The 23909-nt window shown below is 39.9% G+C and overlaps 1 protein-coding gene across 2 annotated transcripts in view; it reads left to right on the top strand.

The window, feature by feature from the left end:
* RBMS3 (RNA binding motif single stranded interacting protein 3) overlaps window positions 1-23909 on the top strand; it is a 733333-nt gene that overhangs the window by 96168 nt on the left and 613256 nt on the right. The window contains exon 2 of one of the 2 annotated variants that reach the window (XM_069770900.1): window positions 12103-12177. In XM_069770900.1, coding sequence (XP_069627001.1) covers window positions 12103-12177 — 75 coding nt within the window. Of the gene's footprint in view, window positions 1-12102; window positions 12178-23909 lie in introns of those variants that run through there. The other variant, XM_069770881.1, reaches the window with a different exon arrangement.

Here is a 23909-nt window from a genome sequence, read left to right as displayed (position 1 = left end):
TATGACAGTATAGGGAAAGCTCAGACTCAATAGTTTTCTTAATTAATTATGTCTCTGTATTTCAGCATATGGATGAAAGTTTTAACAGCCTTATAGAAAATGTATAAATGGATCTGTAGTGAGTCTAAACAAACACACATTAATATGTAGCTAACGACAAGAAGCACTTTTCTTTATGTAGTAGCAAATTGTTATTAAGCAGAAGAAAGTTGATATTATGTTGATATTGCACTGCACAGTTCATTTCATCACATTTTTATTTTAACTTTGACACTTAGAACTTCTGGGTACCTTTTATTAAGTTTGTCTGAAGAGGGCAGCCTTTCCTAATGCACTTGGAATTTTCTTAATTTGGCAAGGTTACTGTACGCTGAACAAATTGAAAAAGGACGTGCTTACGATCCCAATTTTGCCTCTCATTATTGCCTATTTTTTCCTTGAAGTCTCTTTCCACGTATATTTATCGACCAACTCCAAAGAATATTATTATTTTAAATATTTGACCTCTGCTAAAATACAGTCCGATTTCACTTATTCTCTATGCTAAATGAATGGAGACTTGCTGTAACATTTCTAGAAAGAAATTTAAAGAGAAGGTTATTAGGAAATTTCTGAAAATATGGGTGGTGTTTGTTCATTCTACAGTCTAGAAGTAAGAGTCTTAAGTGCTAAGAATGCATGTGAATAGAGCAGGGAAATATCTGTCCCTTTCTGTTGACAGTTCTCCTTATCTTTCATGTTTTCCATCCTGACTCCTCTCCAGGCTTCAAAAAGAAGCATTAGCCTGAAAGTAGACAGAGTGATGTCACTTTTTCATTTTTTTTTATGCTTTAATCACAAGGAAACATTAAAAAAAAAATCTTACAGCAAATTCATGCATTGCAATGTTACCAGAAAAGATGAATGGCTACTCCACATTTAGCAATTAGTGTGATAGATTTAAGGGCTCTTATCAGAATTTACTGCTGTGGTGTGCCTCGATCATGGTGCAGGGAGGGGCATTTGAAGAAGCTGGAATGATATATTTTTGCAGTTATTGCTGCTCTTGCCACTGTGCTGCATCTCTCCTCTTGCAGTGACAGCCAAATTTGAATGCCTGTCTCACTTTTTGTGGTGCTGGGATTTAGATTGCATGATAGGCCTGGGGGAGAAGGAGCACCAGCTGAATGCAGGGAGTAAGCACAGGGCTTTTGAACAAGGCTCTACTGGTAGAAGAGGAAGGTAGGTGGAGACAATAGGCGTAAGATTTCACAGCCTTTAGATAAACGAGCATACTGTTTGCAAGAGAGTATTATCTGGATTACTAGACTCTCTCTATAAAAATCACGTCCAACACATCGCTTGGGCAATAACAGTGGTGGTGTGGATCCTGTGCAAAACAGTCAGCTACGTGTATTCTCAGTAATCCTCTGTAGAAGTGTCTGCAACAAAATGAGAATACTTTATGTACCCAGGAGCCCAGCAAGTTTGCTGTGGTGGTTGACAGGTAGTCAACCTTGTACCTCTTCACAGTTACAGCGGCTGTCACCCATGGTAGTTGTATTACGCTAGCACTGACTACGGTCAAACTGCAATACAATGTCACCCCTTCAGTTTGTCAGCTCCTTGTCTCAGCTGATGATCAGGCAGTATCAGTGCTAATCTAGTCAAATGATCCCTTGGTTTACTTGGATGACTTTTTAGGGTTTTTTAGGAAAATAAGAGTATAAAGACAAATTTCCCAATGACACTAGGGTCAAAGTAGGAAACAATTGAATTTCTTCCTCCCACAAGCTTGTACTATTATTTAATGCTGCCAGGTGTTTAAGCTACCAAACTCATTACAACCTCATGTCATTGCCTGACAGAAGGCTTGCTCAAAATCTTGTGATTACACAGCTATTTACCTGGTTTTATATTCCTTGAATTTTTCGTGCTATGCTCATTTATCTGAAAGCACTGTTTTCTTCCTACCTTGTCTTTCCTGCAGCAGCCACTTGCTCAGAAGTCGAGGCAGATTGCTTCAGTTCCTTCCAATCCCAGACTCTCCCAATGACTGAACCGCTCTGAAAAGTACTGGGCTTCTTCCTCGTCCTTAGCATTGGATTGCTATGAAACAGAGCAGGAATTTCATTGTCTCCCTACTTAGAAAGCACTCAACTTTCTACACGTCAGACAAACAGTTGCATGCTTGTGCTATGGTCTTCTAAGATGTCAGATCCTCTCCCTGCAGGCCAAAGACCCACTAGCATATTCTTCCTAAATCCACTGAGAAATTACACCTTAATTGTGTTTATATCAGCATTTTCTCTTGAGCCAACATCCAGCTGGAATTGATTGCTTGTTTTCATTTTTTTTAACTAATCTTGGTTGGGGAATGTCATGCTCTTTGCCAGACACCAATACTTGCTGTCTCTCACTGTTTCCTCTGTTTAATGAGTATGTGTCTGTAAAAGGTATGGAGGATGGATTTTTGAGGTTGTAACGAGAAGAAATGTACAAATAATTCTTACATTTTCAATACATCCCTATTTTGAAATTGGAAATGTGACTTTCTCTTTCCACTCCTTGGGAATGTTTTCAAAATTAGGTTGTAAAAAATTTGACTAAGCTTATTGTGTCCTAGTCTTAACAATTTAGCAGGAGTTGCCAGTGTTTTTCCTGAAAGTCTAATTGCCTTTTGAATACTTTAAAAATTTGATTCTTCTGAGAATGACTCATTTATCTAGAAAATAGCCTTTTGTTGTTCACTTTTATCTGTCTCACCATTAAAAGGATCATTAGAGTACCTCCTCCACCTTTCTATGATTGCATTGTTTGCAAATAAACATATTTATTTTTGTACTTTCCTGAACCTTCATGATTCATGTCTTTGCCTCCCAGTACTGAAATACATGTAAAATATTCTGATTAGTACATCTACTGTATGACATCTTTTACTCGAATTTCTGCACTATTGTCTTTTGCATTGTCTTATCAAGGCTTTTCTCTGTTCTGGCTTTATTATAATCTTCAATGTAAGCATAATTCTGAATTCTTATTATCCTTGGTGAACATTAATAAAATAAGGAATGATCCCCCCCACCTTTGTGAAAGCATTCACTGGTTTTTATTTGCATTTGTTCCTCTAATGATTTTTGATACTCTCTGTCATTTAGCTCTGAAGTTCTCCTACTCAGTGCCAGTCTTCTGTGTGGTCACTTGGTTATCTTTTAACACCTCAGACCTGATATTACTCAAAGATTCTGGGTCACTTTTCATATTTCTTTTCTGCTTTTTTAATGGGGCAGATATCTTTTGCAGAATAGCTGCTGGAAGAGAATAGCTCTCACTACGATGAAATTTTTTTACTTTCCTGGTGTTGTTCCTTTGTCTCAAATCAACACACACCTGTTAATTCCATTTTTGCAGACCTGTGCAAACTTCTGAGGAAAGCCACATCTTTCAGTCCCACAAAACTAATCCCATTCCACTCTCTGCCATAACCAAGACTCTCTTTTTTATGGTTAGTTCCCTACACCTCCTTGTGCCCCAGTGTTTCATTTACTCAGGAAAATGGTGAGAGTCCAGAGGACATAAAAGATGTCATATGTTCCAAGTTCTTCTGATAATGCATCTTATATTTCATTCTGAATTCTATCAGTAGGAGTAGATGTCCTGGTAGTATCAGTACTGTTGCGTTCCCTGACTGATTGTTTAAAGTTACTCATTGCTGATAATGTAACATCACTCAACATAATACTATACTTACTTCCTACCTTGTAGTCTTTTTTCCACAGAAGCACCTGCTAACTTTTTAAAATCCACTTTCTGACTATATTATCTCTCATATGGCTGTGATGTGCTCCCCTACCTTCTCAGTAGTGCTTGGGAGAGTTCTTGACCTCAAAGCATCGAATGTTTCCATATTCTCGTTTTTCTTTTTTTCACTCAAGCTGAGATGATTTCTCCTCCTTATCTTATTGCATGTTTCCAAGTCTTGTGACTTTCTTACAATTTCTTAATTGTACATTTTATGGGATAAGGATGCCAACTTTATGTCACCTCCATCTGGAAGACTTGAAGGTTGTTCCTCGATCTCTTTGCAGCTTTTCTTCAAACTCTCTGGCTTTGGAAGAAAGTACTGACTGCACAGCAAATCACGGTGTATGTAGCATCTCCACAGAGATGAGAAGTTCTTTCGCCATATTAAAATTCCGAAGAAAGAAGTTGTTGCTTGTCACTAACAGTAACAGTCATTTGGCTTGTTTGTGATTCAAGTACGCTGCACTTCGTTGGCCAATACAAATGGGAATGGAGAAGGAATTAATGGCTACAGTATTGTTGGCTCAAGCTTGACCAGCCAGTTCTGCTAAGGTAGATGTGGTTTGAAATGGGTAGTGCAATCTCTAATATCAGTTCTTATTCGGTTTGTGAAATATAAAAGTCTTGTGGATGTCACCCCCATTCAAAGATATACTTTGAAATTTCAAATACATTCATTATTACTTTTAACAATCAAGTAGGATATGGGAGGTCATGAAGTGAAGTTTTTTTTGTTTAACACAAAACTCCTTGTTGGTAAGTGTAAAGAGAATTTCTGAAAAGAGGATATTTTCATCCCTGGCTTTGTTCAGAATTTTTTTCCTTCCAGGGTGTGAAAATATCTATATTAAATTGATGAACGGGAATGAACAAAGAGAAAAAAGAGGGGGAATCATTGTGTCATGACAAGCCCTACACCATGGTTCAGAGCCCATGTCTAATTGCCAAACAATCAAGAATCCATTGTTGGGGTGAGTAACAGATGAATTATACTACTTTTGGCAATTTCACCTCAAAAATTATGAGTCACTGTGTTGATGACCAAGTGTAGACAGTGGATATAAAATGCAAGTGAGTACTTTGAGTGAGTGCTTGAGATCCTATAAAAACATCTACCGAATGCATTTGCTTCATCAAAGCCCAAACCCACAGGTTCAGAGAGATGTACTCTTTGGTTGACAGCTCAGTCAATATCTCTCCTACTCTGTATCTTCCTGTCATAACATTGATTTCTGTAAGCTAGAGGAAGTAATCCCTGATGACACTGCGCAACAATCTTAAGGAAAGTTTGTTTTCCCACTGTGCACTTTTTCATACACAACTTATAAATGTATTTCATTTACAACTTACTTACAAACTTTACCTCTCATAATTCTGTTACATTTTATGTCTTGATCACTGTATCCAGATCAGCTGCTTTTTTAATGCCACCTTCTTGATTTTACACTTCTGTGGGACAACATACTTGATGATTCTCCTCCATCATCTCATCACTGCAAAACAATGATGTTACTTTGACATATGATATTCACTCATCTGCCAAGCTACGCCAAGCTATGAATGTATCATGTGCCCTTTGCATGGAAGAGAAGACCATACTGACATGCCACGTACCATCGTTCCACTGCTGCCAACACCACTACATTTCATTTTGTGTCCTAACCCCATGATCAGCAATGTTTGCCATCGAGTGGTAAAAACTGCTGCATGGCTGTAATGAAGTGATGTTCCTGTTATTAATCTAATTATCAACATTTTCTGTCTTCATTTTTCTGACCAAAAAAGAAATTTAAAAAATCCATCTCTCTGGAATTTCATAGTGCTAGTCTCACTGGAGGCAGGTAGTTTTCCTGGCAGTTCTGGAGGACTTTTAACTGTGAGGAATGAGAACCTGAAAATTAATTTTACTTGTATGGTATTGAAGAAACCATGGATCTTTAAAGTATTTGCAATTTGTTTTTGTCTTATGTCTGGAGCGGCACTAGCTATGAATTTCCAGCATAGTATTGGTATTGTTGAAAAATGGGATGAGGTTTCGAAGGGAGCAAGGAATCGTGTGTATTTATAGCACAGGAGTGAAAATGGCTTCATGGGTGAGCGGCACATTTGTAATGAACAGGCTCCAGTGGGGTTTGTCTCCCCATGGAGCCAGGTGTGATGCCAGATTGGAAACACAGAGAGACCCTTTCCACTGAGCTGACTCCTCTGATCCATTGAGATGACATTTGTGAGGAAGAGGCTGTGAAGGATTTAGTATCATTAAGTGTGCAAGGTCTTACCCCACACAGAGAATCAACAAGGCTTAAGGAGCCAGACCAGAGACAGGGATGGATTGACATGTAGGCATGAAGTCTATGTTGTTTCAAGAGGTATTACTGGTTCAAATTTCAGACTGTGTAATTCCTCTAAGCCTTATTTTTGATCAGATAGAATCAGATAAGTTGTCACCTTTCCTATTTCACTTGTATATAGAAATTAATAACTTGTCATTTTCTATACTGCATTTTTGTGGAATATGCCCAATAAGTAAAAAGAAATAAAACTCAATACTTCAAAAACCAGCCCATCCCACCCCCACCCCCAGTCTGCTAGGGTTAATGGCAAAAGGACTTCACCCACTAGTTGTTTCTGGAGCGTCATAAAGGACATTATAGCATGAGAGGTTAAAACTTTATTTTTCACTTGTGTTTCTCTTCATAAACTCCTGCTGTGAAATAAAATAAAATAAACAAGTGAACCCAAAAGCCTGTATCTGTCACTAAGCAGCCATTGAATATTGTTTCTTTTTAACATAACATTATTGGTTCCTGTTAGCAAAAGTCACAGGTATACAAAACTCTGTGAAAAAAAGAAAGCAAACTTCAAAGAAACAACTTCAGTGCCTTAATGTCACTATTATTTTGTTCAGCAAATGAATCTTCGAATTTAAGGAAAAATCATTGAAATTCCATAGCTAATAATAGTGTAGTGGTTTAACCCCAGCCAGCAACTAAGCACCACGCAGCCACTCACTCACTCCCCCCCATCCAGTGGGATGGGGGAGAAAATCGGGAGAAAAGAAGTAAAACTCCTGGGTTGAGATGAGAACAGTTTAATAGAACAGAAAAGAAGAAACTAATAATGATAATGATAACACTAATAAAATTACAACAGTAGTAATAAAAGGATTGGAATGTACAAATGATGCGCAGGGCAATTGCTCACCACCCGCCGACCAACACCCAGCCAGTCCCCGAGCAGCGATTCCCCGCCCCCCCTTCCCAGTTCTTAAACTAGATGGGACGTCCCATGGTATGGAATACACTGTTGGCCAGTTTGGGTCAGGTGCCCTGGCTGGGCATGAGAAGCTGAAAAATCCTTGACTATAGTCTAAACACTACTGAGCAACAACTGCAAACATCAGTGTTAGCAACATTCTTCACATACTGAACTCAAAACATAGCACTGTACCAGCTACTAGGAAGACAGTTAACTACATCCCAGCTGAAACCAGGACAAATAGAAAAAAAGTAATCTAGATATTGGACAGTGCAAAATATATCCTGATTTTGATGTCAGCCTTCGCATAAACAGCTGGACTCTATACTCTTTAAACAAGCATCATCTCCAGTAAAACTGATGAGCAAGATACCTTCTGAACACCAGCAAGATTTTAGGCCAGGAAACTGAAGAGCCTAGGAACTGGTAGTATAACATGTATATCATGTAACTATAACTGTATTCTCAAAGAACTACAGATATAAATCTAAGTAGTTTTTTCTCTGAAAAAAATGGTTTTGATGTGATTAAATGTTTAGTATTACCTTCCATTTACTTTCATATTACATTTTCTCTATTTATAAGTCAAAATCCTTTTTTCCCTTCTCGCCTAGCCAAAAAATTCTGAGTTCTGAAAGTCAAGACAGTACTTCATGTCTTTACCAGTGAGCTGCATTTGAAAGATTAACACAGTTTGTAGCAGTTCACAAGGCAGTTCAAAAGTACCCCGATTATACACCAATTTGCTACCATAATAACCGTTTAAACCCTAGAAGAGGACAAATTGCCTAGGTCCCTTGGTAGGAAGGAGAACATGGAGTACGGGTAGATTTAATTTCACCTAACATTAGCCATCCAAAGTTAGACGTCTCAAACTGGCTGCTTAGCCTTTCTCTCCAGTGAGTGGATGGAAAGAGACAGGTAGTTCCAGACAGTAATTCATCCCATGTTACAATACTTTTCCAAGCTAACGGGACGAATTGCCATGCCCATCAGAAGGCTTTATAAGTTTATTTGGCTGTAGAATAGGTTATAATCTTTGACTTTGTTATCAGAATATATACTCTTTTTTTCTTTTAAAAATATTGTCACAGTAACACTTGTAACTCTTTCTCTGTGCTCTGCTTTCCTTTCCTAATTTTGAAGTGTGGCCTTACATTGAAGCTCTCCTTGACTTAATGAGAAATTATTTATGGACTGTACGTGATCTTGGCTTGTATTGTATACAATCACTAACAGCCTTAGCCCAAGAATGAAATAGTAACACATCTTTTCATGAGCTCTCCTGTTGAGCCATACTCAGATTTCCATGTATTCTCCTAAAGTTTTTTTCTAGCTTCTTGCTATGTTATCTACTGCATTAGGAGTCTTCCAAGAAAACAGTTTTCCTGCAAACTGCATATAAAACAGCAGCTTTGCACATACACTGCATCATGTGCTCTTATCTGTGCTGTTTTATTGCTATGAAAAGTACTTTTTTCCTGCTCTCACTGGGATTTGGAGGCAGTCTGATGTTTCATCAGCATTCCTCATGTTCAGGCTTGGGTCCGGCCATGTGCTTGAAGCACACATTGCGCTGAATCTACACCAGATTTTCTCCTCTCATACCGACTGTTGTCTGGGCAGTACTGTGCAGACCACCAGCTTTCCTCTCTCCTTTTTTTCCATAACTTCTATCTCAGATACCAAACCCCACATGTCCAGTTAACAGTTTTATTACCTTCAGAAGCAGTCTGCTGTAAAAATTGTTACACGTTTCTAAAGTTTTCAGCAGGACTTCATTGGTCTTTTAAAGCGACTGGTGGTCATCTGCAGCTGTGTGAGTTTAACCTCTCTTCACAGGTGGGGGGAATAAGGAGGAGGGACAAGGACATAAGGAACAGCTTGGACAAGCAGGTAATTAGAGCAGTCAGTCCTAATTAGTTTTTAATATTTGGGGAGGGTTTTTTTTGTACCTACGTATGTCTGAGAGACAGCTTGCAGGGAGCAGAAATGTGCTGGGAAAGTAGAAGGGCTGGATATAAAATTAGCTAAGAGTGGGGGTTTGCTGGTGTCCTTAGAAGAGCTGTGAGCTGCTGGGTTTAGATGTTTCAAATGATGCTGTCAGGGAGCTCTGCGAGACCAGAGAGGGAGCTGATGTCCAGGACTTGTACTAAAGTGCTAGTTGTGCCAGAGGGAGAGTCCTTAAATGTTCTGAGTATGTGCTCCTTCTTTCTCAAAAGGAAGAGTGATAACGAAGGTGATTTTAGCTGAAGAAAGGGATGTGGCTTAAGGGACTAAATGCAACCAATGTGCTCCCTGGTAAAATACCTAGTGAAAATGCAACACCTTGAGGTCTCCTTTGTGGTGCAAACTGCATGCAAAAGCTATTTATCCAGCAGAGAGTGTGATCTAGCTTGTGCTTGGCTGCCAGGTATGAAGGGTCATGCTCCTAAAGGTAGGTGGTTGTCCAATTTCTACTGATTGCAGTGAAATAGGAGTGAGAGCATGTATGTATGTGTGTGTGTTTGGAGTTTGTTCATCATGTTTTTTAAGTCACCTGCCTCAAATATTTTAACTGCTGAGACAAGTAGGGGATGTGGTCTAGCTTTCAGGTTTTTTCCTGTTCTCCCTTAGAACTTGGAGAGAAGTTCAGGTAGAAGTATTTTCCAGATCTTTCAGAATCTACACCAAATGATCTGATATAGAAGCTTCTGTGTGTGAGCAGCATAAGCCTTTGCTCTATAACCTGATATTTTGATTGCCTTGGAACATGCAAGTGATACTACTCATTGATCTATGAATGGAGTAAAAAAAAAAAAAGCCTGGGAGGATAAGGGAAATAAATGCTGATTTTAGACCCTTTTATACTACTATTTTTACAATTTTTTTTTTCAAGTGCCTACCTCTTAAATTGGAAGGTGGAGGTCAGCTTCTAAATACTTCTGAGACTGGCTCTTTCTTGTTTGTAAAATTAGACAAAAAATTATCTGCCTTTGTTTTTGGAGGTATTTGTCTGCTGGCTGCCTGGCCTCTGTAATATTGCGGTACTGTTTCTCTGTGGGGTATTTTCCTTTGGGATGTCCTTGAAACTGAGGTGGAAGAGTTCAAAAGAGTGACTGCTGTAGAGGAATGTACCTACTAGAGGTTAACAGGTGTTGGAGGAAGTAATGAAACAAGTCTGCTATTTATGTGTTTAGACAGGAGGAATATGCAGTTTTTATCAGACAATACTAAAGGCAGACATACATTATATATATATGTATTAAGAAAGGTGTGTGGTGCTTGTGGAAGGGCATCTTGCTGGAAGACAACTTCCAGATGCTTCCAGAAAAACTCCAGCTATCTTGTTATACAACTTGTTATTCATAGATTGACCAGTCTTTCTTCTGAAGCAGATGGAGATAGTTTTCATAAGTTTTTATAAAGCTGAAATCAGCGTTGTGTGCAGTTTGTGTTTTCTGAGGTTTCTATCAAAAGAAAGTGTTATTCTGTTGCATGGTGTATCTGACTATTAAAAAAAGGCCTATCCTTCTAAAGGGTGTTTAGTAGAAGCTAAATACACTATACAGTAATGCTAATAATTAAATTTGTAAAATAACTGCTTTTTGGTAGACTAACGCAAAAGCACAATTACAGTAGTGGCTGTTTCTTATTAGTGGGAATGACATGCCAGCTTTAGAATATGTAATGATGTGTAAGCCCTAGTGGTTATAATTGGCATAGAAACGTACTATATCCTTGGGTGTTAAAAGCCATAAGCTATTTACTTTCATACTTACAAAGAGTATACTACATTGTGGTATAAATCTCACATGGATTGTCTTACTTGCATTTTTTAGTATAATTTATGTCCATATGGTTCAAATATGAATATGTCCCCCTATTAGCATCCTGCTGGTGACATAATATACTGATAAATTAGTATCTCGTGTCTGGAAAGCCTGTTTGAATTCAGATCTCATGAGTAGGTAACTCAAATCTACCTGATCTTCCTGATACAGATAGCCTTGTCATCACAAGGTTTCTGTAATACTTGAGCTTACACAATATAGTAGTGATATACTTGCAAGATATTTGGCTACTGACTGTGGTGTGTGGTGTTTTGGGGTTTTTTTTAGAAGGACCAAATTCACATATGTGAGGGGTGGATTTGGAGGAGCTCTGTGTTACACTAGGCTCTAGCCTAAACAGCGTAGAAGTTAATGGTATAAAATAACTTTGAAACCGGGGATAATGTGTATTAAAATAATTGGTGGTGTTCTACTAGACAGCATATTGCATTGATTCTTCCACAATATCAAAGGCAGTTTGATTATAAGGTCTGTATGTGACACACATGATATGGCTATGGAAATATGATATGGATATAAAAGTCCACGGTAGGGTCTTTTTTCTTACTGCTTCAGAAATAAATACAGGGAAGTGGGTGAAAGAAGTATAGGGATAAATCATAAAGACTGTCTTTTTTCTTCAAAAAGAAGTTGGTAGGTAACTAATCTCTGTTATTACCTATTCCAATAATATCCAAGTCTCACTTTTGAGTAAGGTGAAGTGATTCTGAAAGAACAATTTTGCTTTATTTTCTATGAGTTAAGAACAGCTTCTATGAAACTAGTATGAAGTATGGAATGAAACATCACTATGAGTTAGGGAAAAATACAGATATAGCTTCTCAGAACAGGCAGACAAACCCCTCAAAAGATGCCTTTCTGGAATAATTGTGAATTTAGAGCATGTTTGCTTAATCTGAGTAAATTACCTGGCTGAAGGGTAGGTAGTGCTTTGGAGCCCCAGTTTAGGTTAGGGCTCAGCATTTAAATTTGCAATCTAGGTGACATGCAGAAGTTGGGGTGAAAATTGAGCTTCTGAGGTCCAAGGCTGAACAGAGCATTGGTAGCAAATTCAGCAAACTTTCATCTCTGATTTTAATGCTACTGTACCATATTTATGGTTTCTTGAGGGGTTTGTTTAGGGTTTTTTTTTTTACTATGGGAATTTACATGATTGAGATTGCTGAAGCTGACTGTGTGTGACAGAGATGTTGGTGAATATTTGACATGTCTATCTTTTATTTTGCAGAGAACTACAACTACAGCCAACAAGACTTCTGGTGCTCCTTCCTACAGCAGATGGTCCAGTTCACAGCCCCATCAGGTAATATGCCCTTGTCAAAAAGGATATGAAGCTCAGGTTGACACATGCTTCCTTTTAAAATGAATCTGTGAGGGGATCTGAGTGTTATCTACCTGCATTAGCCCAACTAGGTCATGCTGATCTCTGAGGTTGTTGCAGGATATCCTGTGGCAAACTGTTAGATGCAGTTGCTGCTCATGGAGGGGTTGGTACAGCTGTGACTCCTCTAATGCAGTGGTGCCTCTCTGTGGGTTGTCAGGGGTGGTTATTATGGCCGAATCACCCTATCCTTTGCATCTTGTCACTTAAGTTAGAAGTGTGTTTGATTGATTGATGCTCTTTGGCAACGTGTGAAGTCATGTTCTCCCCCACCCCACCCCCCATATTTTTTGCAATACTTAGAACAACTGAGTTGTGAAGTGGGTAAGATGACCAAAACTTTCAGGAAAACTTGTTATAAACCCAGACTGAAGCTGGAAAGCTGTTCAGTGATAGCTAGAAAGCAATATTATTGTTAATGATTTTTTTAATACGAATTTGAATGGTATTCAGGGTTTCTGTTACTTTATCAAAACCAAAAGACTTTTTTGACTGTAGAAAAGCACATGGCTTGTTTTGTAATCAAAGAACAATGTATTTCAACTAAAGCAACTTTCTCTTTAAAAACCCTTCAAGTGTTTGTTCAGTATTGATCATATTAACATTGCTTTCCCCCAACCTCTACTTCTACTTCTTTCCATCATCTTTCTACCTTCATTTCCTCTTAAAAAAAACAAAAAAAAAACAACAAAAAAAGCCTCCCAAAACCAAAAAACACCCACCCACCTCCCACCATCCTCCCTTGACACTGTGAAAAATTTATGTTATCCTGGTGAGCAAATCCTTGATATAACATGCTGGATTTTTGGTTTTTATGAAGGACATGTATGCTAAGAGAGGAAACTACCAATAAGCTGAGATTTGGCCTTGAAAAGTAAAGTCAAAGGAACTATGAATTTCATTTGTATTCCAATTAGGGTGGAGAAGAAGGTGGCTAAATGCTTCATGCTCTGTTAGCTACCTATTTCACCATCCTTCCAGTCTTAATAGTTCTGCTTTCACCAGGTGTTGTAAGAGTCTTGTGCCTCCTCTCCACGTAAACGTATGTTCTTTTTGCCTGCTAAGGATGCTTGGTTGCGTGTGTACTTTTCTTCCACATTTTGAACACTGAATTTTCACTGTTGGGGGGGGGTAAAAATGAAGAATATGTAGGCAGAATGTTAATTCTTTTCAGTGGTTATTGTTTGCCCCATCCTAGGGGACCAGATGGTGAGCAAGAAAAAGTTCGTGGAGTAATCACCAATATGTCCAAGGCTGAAACACCAATGACTGTTCCCTTCTTTCTGCGTGTCTGCAGTTGCCCATTAATGTTAATGGGAGATGCATTCCTAGGTCAGGAGGAGATCATCCTAACAAATCATATGAAATGCACTTTACACACTTGATTTCCTTTTTGAGGAGGGAGAGGAAGAAAAGTACATAATAAAGATTGCTAGTAGTGTTACAACTCTGTGAAATCACTAGCAGATTTGAGGGATTAACTACCAGGAATGTTGTTTGAAAGTATGTCTAGACTATCCAGCATCTGCAGGAAAAAAATTGTCGTACTGTATTAAAGCATGCCTGTGGTAATTTTCCTCCACCTATGTTGTACCCCACACATTTTAATCTCATCTTTCTTTGTCATTTACACTCTAATCTTTTCTTTTTCATCCTTGTTTATTGTAAGCTTTTGTATTCTGTGTTTTGGGTTTAATAAGCTTATAAACTTGCCTTACGGATATTACAAATACTAGTACCAACTGTGAGGATGTATAGCCATGCCGCGGTTCAGTTTGACAGCCCTGAATACTGCTGTGCACTCTCATGAGCTGAATGGCAAAATATTTGTACTGGATCAAAGATTTGTATTCAGCCTTGCAACTTGCTAGCATCTATATATAGTTTATTTAAACATTTTTGAAGATGGCTTTCCAGGAAAGAAGATTAAAGTTCGAATTCATATTGTCTGCATTTTCTTTAGTCTCATGCAGTGAACCCAGCGAAGGCTTTTCCACACACATCTTAGAAGAATCCACACAGAAACCTAATAGAACTACATGGCTGAGACCTTTGATGCATCTAAGAAATGTTAAAAGTTAAATTGATTTCCTCTTTCCCTCCCCCAAGTTTTCTTTTTTCATTTCCTCTATCTGTGTGAAGTCTGAAGGTCCATTGGGTGAGAGGTTTGAAGGGGGTTCTGCAGGTGGGGTCAATGAGTCACTGAAAATAACACATTTTTCACTGACTTATTTTGCTTTATGCTACCTAGACATGCTTAGATTTTGTACTGGATAAGCTGAAGCGTGTTTATCTATCTCAAATACGCTATCTGGGGAAGGTTTTTAATAAGTTCCTATTAACTCATCACTCTCATGGACATGTGGAATTTGTGTGCTCAGGTTTTTTTGATGTGAAGCTGTTCAGAGAATGTGTGTGGTTGGTTGGTTTGTTTTTCTCTCTCTCCCCTCCCCCCCACCCCTTGAGCCTGGGAAAGTGTCTTGTTGCAGAGGAGGCATCTTTAAAACTTGATTAAGAGGTTCCTTCTGACTGCCCTGGGAAAGAGACATTACTACCTGCTTCAAGCTAGCTTGTTTCAAGCACTCCATTTTCTCAATGTCAGAATAAGAAGCCAGTAGTCTAAAAGGTTGATCTTTTTTGGAGCCAAGGAATTAATCTATTTAATTAAAGGATTTGGGGGTAGGCAGGGAAGCCAAACTAAATCTCAGCTTCTGAACTGGCATCCACAGAGCTGTGTTGGACCTTACTGCCTTCAGATGCACTAAACTGGCTTAAGGGATGGAATCAAGGAGAAGATACAAACTGACGCTAATGAGCTGAAATTGCCTACGCTGCTGTTCTTGGCTAGTGGCATCATTTGATGTGTGAAGAAGTCTGAAGCAATTTTGTGAGAAGCTCTGAAGTAACTTAGTCCTTCTGTGGTACTCTGAAAACTGTGTCTGCTTCCTGAAGTGCAACTGGCTCTTACTGCTGATGAAAATGAAGGAGGAAGTGGCACTTTATCAGGCACGATGATATAGCTGATTTCTAACATGATGCTGCTTTGGCTGAGTGGGAGGGCAGCCAAGGCAGAGTGTCTTATAGTGGCATATCCATGTGTGGGACAGTCTGTCTTTCATTAGGAGTCATAAGTACACAGGCAGGGTGGGACTCAAGGCGTTCTATTACAGCTCAGCTGTCCTTAGAAGCAGTTTTAACATTAACAATGCACTCAGTACTGGTAATGACTTGAGAACTAAGTGCTAGGAACTATTGGGGTGGTATAGCCAAAGAAGACATAAAAATGAAGAAAAAAATTAATTTATTTGTTCCTTAGAGAAACAGAAATTTAGCATTTCAGATGCTAGCTTAAGGTTGAGGCATTGAAAGAAACTGTATGTGAAGTGTCCTAAAAGAAAGGAGAATGGGAAAACAATCCTCTTAACTTGCTTGTGTCCCTACTGTTGATGAAAGGCAAAAAGTGGGTAGCACCTAAACATATCTCACAAATAAATCCACTTTGTATGCAAGTGGGAGACAGTGATACCTTCCCTCTAAAGGACTGAGGCTGCCTTTTCTGGCTTGTGGGCACACTAGGGCGCTGGTCAAGTCTGACAATTCATTTGGTCCCCACTGTTGGCTGGCACCTTTGTGACAATAATCCAGGTCTCTTGCACAAGGGTTGTTAACAGAAGTATCTTTAGAGATGCTTAGATAATATTGCTTCCTAGAAATATATGAATGCATCTTTAGTATTAGGTGCTAAATGAGCCTGCAGAATAATTGGTGTGTCTTAAATGCCGTTAAAAATAATATAGAACATTTCAGCATCTTTCCCCTCCCCATAGCTATTAGCAAGACATTAGTTTATGAGCTAATGAAGTAAAAATGCAGAAAGTGAAATGGTGTCCAATGGGCCGTGGGACAGGAGGACTCTCAGCTAAACTTCCATAACGTTCCTCTTGTCTGGCTCCGCTGCCGCTTTGTTACAGAATTATTGCTCTGGCTCTCTGGTGTTGCCAACACAAGCTTTTTGGTTTTTTGCAGATAGTCAAAGCTTTGTCCATTGCTGAACGTGGCATCAGTGCCTTAATTAAGGTTAGACTTAATCAGTGTTTTATCTTCAATCTCATGCTCTTTAAATATAGAGATGAGTACTATATTTTAGTACCCAGTGGTAAGCAGTTTTATTAGAGGAATCGGAAAAGACAGTGGATGTTGATAAACATGCAGTGTAGGATCTAAATTTTAAATAGGCCAACTCTTCTACCACTCCATGTGATAGTTAATAATACAGCTTCTTCATTACTGAGATGATGAAGATACCAGTGAAGAAGACAGAAGCTAGGAAGGGTGATATTCCAGCTTTACTGTGGCAACTGTTTCATTGAATTCCAGGTCAGAGATTTCAGTATATGTTAACTTAGCTCTCTTGCTTCCTCCCTCTTACGTGTGTATGTCCCCACTTTCCCCTTGCCTTGTTTTTGCCCTTGTATTCTTCCTATGTATGTGTTGGGGCAGTGAGGTGTTGATAAGCAGATAATTATACATAGTTGTCAGTTCAGTAGTCTCTTTCACAGTGCATGAGGTCAAAATGAACCTTGTGATCAATCATTCAGTATGAGAGTAAAGCATTAGTTTTAAGAAGCCATTCCAGGCATGGCTGCTGGTAGTAGTTGGGATTGTTGCAGCCTGCTTGTATCTAAAATAACAGGGACCTGCAGGTGGAATTCATCACTTGTTAGAGCAGGGAGATGGGCAATGGTGAGTTTCCTTTATGGGATCTGGCATGTTATCTGAACACAAAGGTTATTGGAGCATTTGTTAGCAATGGCTCAGAAGATCCATTCCTGTGAAGTGCCTTTTCTTTTAAACTGGTGGAAGATACCTAGTTCTAAATACTATAAAGATTCCCATATTAGGCTGTTTTGAATCTTCTTTGGGTTTTTTTCCCTTCAGTGCCTCAAGTGTGACTTGGAGAAAGTCGGTATTGAGAAAGTCATTGTCTCCCTGATGACTCAGCCATTTGTCTTTCCGCTGAGCACTGCAAACTGTGGCAGTAAACTTGAGGTTAAGTGCCTGTCCACTAGAAAATGTACTGAGAACACCAACAATTTTCCCAGAAGCCACTGAACAGCTGTCAAATGGCAACAACATTCCTTCACTGTTGACCTAGGTCTGAGCTGCACCAGTCTGCTCATCTAAATGAGAGTGACTTAGTCCAACTACTAGGGTTAAACCTTATTATAAAGGTCAAATGAGATCTGGCAACTTTCCAAAAGCAGACCAGACAACCCAAGCCACAGAAATATGTTACTGCCTCCTGGCACTTGGCGTATAACCAAAAAACTGTAGCGAAATTCAGTAGGCTTAATCAGAGTTAATGAGGGAAATTTGTCAGTTTTGCAATAAATTGAGTATAAAATCCCTAAATACCTCCTTTCCATAATACATCTTTTCAGAACTATACATACCTCTACACCATACATCATCGTAGTTTTACAACATTTGAACTTGGTTCTTATTGCACTTTGATCCTAGGTACATTTGTTTTTAAATCGTCTTTGATGGAATAAAATCAAATATGGAATGAAAAAACCTGAATTCCTAAAGTTTTTTTGATATGTTGTCGAATGGACTTACTGAATTTCAACAAACTTCTGTTAGGCTTACCTTAAATAATTCATTAAACTTGAATTTGAGGGGAGGCGGTGCCTTGCAGAAGCAAGTTTAGCTAGTTAAATACTCATTGCAAGGCATGATGTATAAAAGAATTATTACACTTCTGAGTTCACTGAAGGATTGGAAAAATCAAATATCTGTGGTCAATACTCCAAGTTTGCTGTTCTTATTATGTCCATAGTGTATGCCATGTTATGCACATCATATCTTTGTGGGATTTTGTCTGCTATTAATAAAGACTGTCCCATGTAGTAGGTATCCAAGTCAAGTACAGCCCTGACTGATAGACACTGTTTTTCTTGTGTGTATCACCTCTCGTAGCACTTGCTCATTTCTTCTGCTAGAGGTTACTGCCTTCTTCCCATTAGCTGGAAACCCAGTGTTAAAGGCTCTGCTTGACTCCAGAGTTTGACACTTCCTCAGTAAAATCTGTGGGCCACTGCTTCTAGCATGATGCTTTTGGTAAGCCATCATAAGGGAAGATTGAACCTGGTATCTGTTTTTTAAAGCAATGGGAATCTGCAGCCTGCGCTGACGAACCCAGCTTCACCAAGGTCATTGGCAAGGGCAGAGCAGAGCAGACCTGTTAATCTCTGTGACTGCTAGGCAAGTAACAAGAGAGCATGGCACACTGGGTTGGCTACTCAGTTAAATGCACAGGTACAGCAAGATGTGTAAGCTATTTTTATCGTATGAAGATTACTCAGCCAAATGAAACTCGGGAGCTGTTGTATCTGTTGCCAAGCAAAGTACAACATAAACTTAGCTTTGAAAAGCCAAGGCATTTTTAAGCAAAATAAGAAGGGAACTAAAAAGGGAAACTGAATTTCTTCTGGTCAGTGGCAGAATATGAGTAAATGTACGTAGTGTTATTCAAAGGTTGCTCATCCAAGTATGCTACCTGTTGTGTTGGCAAAATTACCAAGCAGCCTACTGAACTGAATGTAAAGCTGTTTTGTAAGCTGCAAGCAGGATGAGACCCTGTGCCTAGAGGGAAGAAATAGCATAGATAAGGTCTAGTGTCATTCTTTCTCTTACTGCTTGTGGAGAAACACTTTGTACCTGATAGTATCAGTAGTCTTCATCCTGCTATGTTAGCAGTTGTGTATCTTTAGAAAGAAACTAAAACTTATATTTAAAAGCAGGACTTATGCTTCATGGGTTAGTATAAATGACAAAATGCAGGTTAACTGTCCTCTGCAATCTATATAACAGGTCCCTCTAGACCACTCTGTGGGTTGGGTACATATCCCTCACCAAACATGGGATTTTGGCATTAGTCCCATTACACAACAACTACATGAGTCTAGATTACAATACTTTAAACTCTGGAGAGTGCATGCTTTGTAGAAGTTATGATGACCTAAGTCTGGGTAAACTAATTATGTTAAATTTCTGCTGATTATGGTATATAAACCTGGAAATTTAGGTGATGGTTGTGGAAACATAAGAGGATGCTTCTAAGACACAGTATTGTGTTTTCTCTTCTGCAAGTGTGAAAGGAAAATATAATGGGTTTCCCTTCTCATCATTACTCAGTCAGACATACCATTGGTATTTCATTGTACTTCTAAGTTGAGGTTCAGAAGATTCCACTGATAGCCTAGCTAATCTTAAAATCAGCATGCAGGGGAAAAAGCTTTTGTTCAAAATGACGTTTCTAAACAGCTGTCATAATAGGATATTTTCTAGACCAGCTAACTTTTTTACTCTATTCACTTGTTACGTAATTATTTTTGAAGACAAATACCAAATGAGTGTATTGTGTTAAGTGTCTGCTCAGTGTGCTCATGTTTGCCTAGAGAAGTGTGTGTGCTGGGGATGAGGGGAAGTAGCAGCATTTGTGATGACTTCCATAGACATGAAACATTTCCAAAAAGAATCTGTCAGCTGCACTTGTTTTGTCACTCAGAACTATCTTTTTCTAGAAGGAGAATTTTATAAGATTAAAAAAGACTGAAACCAATACGATTCTACTAATTTTAAACCAATGAAGTAAAAATTTTCCCTGTGTCTCTGGTGGGTTGACCCTGGCTGGATACCAGGTGCCCACCAAAGCTGCTCTATCACTCCCCTCCTCAGCTGGACAGATGAGAGAAAATATAACAAAAGGCTCATGAGTTGAAATAAGGACAGGGAGGGATCACTCACCAATTACCATCACAGGCAAAACCAGACTTGACTTGGGGAAAACTAATTTAATTTATTACCAGTCGACAAGAGTAGGGTAATAAGAAATAAAACCAAATCTCAAAACACCTTCCCCCCATCCCTCCCTTCTTCCCGGGCACAGCTAGGATTCACTCCTGGATTCTCTACCCAACACCCCCACCCTCCCCTCAAGCAGCACAGGAGGATGGGGAATGGGGGTTACGATCAGTTCATCATACATTGTCTCTGCTATTTCATCCTCTTCAGGGGCAGGACTCATCACACTCTTCCCCTGCTCCAGCGTGGGGTCCCTCCCACAGGAGACAGTCCTCCATGAACTGCTCCAACGTGAGTCCTTCCCCTGGGCTGCAGTTCTTCACGAACTGCTCCAGCGTGGGTCCTTTCCACGGTGTGCAGTCCTTCAGGAGCACACTGCTCCAGTGTGGGTCCCCCATGGGGTCACAAGTCCTGCCAGAAAACCTGCTCCGTGGGCTCATCTCTCCACAGATCTGCAGGTCCTGCCAGGAACCTGCTCCAGCCTGGGCTTCCCACAGGGTCACAGCCTCCTTTGGGAACCCACCTGCTCTGGTGTGGGGTCCTCCACGGGCTGCAGGTGGATATCTGCTCCACCGTGGACCTCCACATGCTGCAGGGGGACAGCCTGCCTCACCATGGTCTTCCCCATGGGCTGCAGGGGAGTCTCTGCTCCGGTGCTTGGTGCACCTCCTCCCCTCCTTCTTCACTGACCTTGGTGTCTGCAGGGTTGGTTCTCTCGCATGTTCTCACGCCTCTCTCTCTCTGGCTGCAGTTTCTGTTGCGCAGCAACTTTTTTCCCTTCTTAAATCTGTTATCCCAGAGGCGCTACAACTGTTGCTGATGGGCTTGGCCATGACTGGCGGCAGGTCCATCTTGGAGCCAGTTGGCATTGGCTCTATCAGACAGAGGGGAAGCTTCCGGCAGCTGCTCACAGAAGCCACCTCTGTAGCCCCCCCACTACCAAAATCTTGCCACGCAAACCCAATACATACCACTCCTTGCCTCTGTGCTTCACGTATTTAAGAATTATCATTAAAATCCACATTCATCACACAATCTTCACAAACTTCACTCACATCAACAAAAAAGAATTCTTTGTACCAAAATGAAAACATCACAACACTGACAAAAAGTGGACAATTTACGCACAATCCACCCCTCGTCCCTTCACCACAGTTACAACAACATAAATTCCCCACAGTCATTCCCCTCTTCACTCTCTAGCTGTGTTCAGTCCATGTTTTGCCCATACCTCTCCCAGTTACTATCCTTATCTCAAATTCCTTATGCCCCATGTTGGGCACCAAAAAGGACAGGGCACAGTAGTTAATGAGAATGTTTAAATCTGTATGTTGGGTATGAAGGTGGTTTAAGTATGTAGTTCCAGTTGTAAGTGTTGGTAGGAAGGGATTTCAGTAATGATAATTAAACACAATGACATGGTTATAATTAAACACAATGGCATGGAAGATATATGTGTATTAAATTATGTGGGACCTGAGCATGATGCAAATGGTATGGAATAAGGGGTGGAGATTGTATTGGATCTGGCTGAGATGGAGTTAATTCTCCCCATAGCAGCCCTTGTAGTGTTGTGCTCTGTATTGGTAGCTAGAAAGATGCTGGTAACACACCAGTGTTTTGGCTACCGTTGAGCAGTGCTTGCACAGCATCAAGGCTGTCTCTCCAACATTTCCCTCCCATCACCATCAGGCTGGGGCTGGGCAAGATCTTGGGAGGGGACATATCCAGGACAGCTGACCCAAACTGACCAAAGGGCTATTCCATACCATATGATGTCAGCTCAGCAATAAAAGCTAAGTAAAGGGAGGAGGAGATGGGGGCATTTGTTATTTATGTTTGTCTTCCGGAGTAACCACTATGTGTACTGAAGCCCTGCTTCCCAAGAATTGGCCAGACATCGCCTGCTGATGGGAAGTAGAGAATAAGATCTTTTGTTTTCCATTGCTTTTGTGCATGACCTTTGCTTTCGCTTTATTAAACTGTCCTTATCTCGACCGTCTAGCCTTTCGTTATATTTTCTCTCCCCTGTCCAGTTGAGGAGGGGGAGTGATAGAGCAGCTTTGGTGGGCACCTGGCATGCAGCCAGGGTCAACCCACCACAGTGTCCTATCTTGTATTGTCACTGAAAGCTGCCCTACCTCTTTGGGAAACCTCACTTCAAAACTGCAGAGAGTCAATTTGAGAACTTCCTGGAATGTTCCTCCCATAACTCTCTTGCCTGTTTTTCTTAGTCAATGAAGCTTCTTTACATTCTATCTGTGAATGCTGACTGGTCCCTATAACTTGGTCTATTTTGACCAAATTTGGCAAAGCAAGGGAAGGGTGAAAGTTTCTTGAACCTTCCATAGATGTGAAGTTTCTATGCGAATGGTAAGAGCACAGCAGAGGAGAGAGACTGGTAATGCCACACCAACGGCAGGCATGAGATCACCCTTCACTAGCTATCAGGCAATTCGCAGGCAAGAATGATGTTACGGATTTCCTAACAATAGGGCAAAAGACTCAGTTGTTGGTGTCTGTGTTTTTTCAAGAATGAGGCTAAACTTTTTCTCCCGTGCAGATTTTCTGGTTAAGGGATGAGCTCACCCCAGAGCTTAAGGAATAATTCAGTTAAAGTCAATCAGCTGCAAGATATGTGTACGTTCACTATCAGGTTTAATTACTTTTGTTGTTCACACAGCTACAGAGTTGAATGCTAACAAAATTCTATATTGGATTGATTGAATTCAGAACTCTTTAAATCTATGAGTCTTTTAAGGAAACTATCTCCTTGCTGCATCTAGCAACATTATTCCTGACTCTTCTCAAGGTTCAGGTCATGCCAGATAAACTTCAGATAATATTGCTTGAAGCAGCACGTAATCTTACAGTGGGGTCTTTCCATTACTCTGTCTGTAGTATCCCTGCTGTGTGCATGTTACTAATAGCAAAGATTGACAAAGGATTTTACACACAAATATCTTGCCTCATGTTCTATTAAATGTGTCGTTTGATATCTTCTATTGTAGACTTCTTGGTTTTGACTTTGCAATGGCATCTTCTTAAAAGAAAAAGAAGCTGTCAGCAGATGATGTTTTAACACTTGTCAGCAATTCGTCATGATTCTTCTTACTTTAGATTTAATTGTTCTTGGAATGAACAGTTCATAGAGATTTTTAAAAATTCTGCTTTCTGGCTAATGCAATCAATTTGATGCAAAAGATAATTATATGACAAGTTGCAGCCTACATGCGTACTACTGTGTTCCTCCCTCTTTCTTCAGTGTTCCAATGTTTTTAAAGATTGGAAGATAGGTGGGAGCAGAACAGTTTATTTTTAGGAGACTTTTGCCCCCCGTCCTATTATTTAGAAGTAACAGATAGACTCTGCTCTTTGTGCTTTTCATCTTTCATACTCCTGAAGCCTTAAACCTGGAAAGGAAATGCAACCAAGAGACCATGGCTGGATCCACCATCAGCTGCACTAACAAAGGGATTGATGATTTTCCAGAGCAAACATTAGCCGAGGAGTAGGGCTAACCTTTGGAGGAGAAACAGCTGGCATTGTGCTGTGTCCAGGGGCAGGTCTGGAGTGGGGTTGGGTTGGGGGCACGTCTAGGGAAGAGGGTCAGATAAAGACTGGTGGCATAGAACTGTTTTTCTGCCTTTCTAAACAAGGTCCTGACAAAAAGTTCTCTAAAGCCTTTCACCTTTCCTATCTTTCACATGAAAGAGAACAAAGCTGGCTGATGGATTGTTTTAATAATCTAAATGATGATCATCCTGTTTGATAATTAACCATGC

Source organism: Haliaeetus albicilla, chromosome 2 (genome assembly GCF_947461875.1).
Source record: "Haliaeetus albicilla chromosome 2, bHalAlb1.1, whole genome shotgun sequence".
NCBI lineage: Eukaryota > Metazoa > Chordata > Aves > Accipitriformes > Accipitridae > Haliaeetus > Haliaeetus albicilla.
Note: the sequence above shows the minus strand (reverse complement) of the source record. Positions and strands in the feature narration are given on the sequence as shown.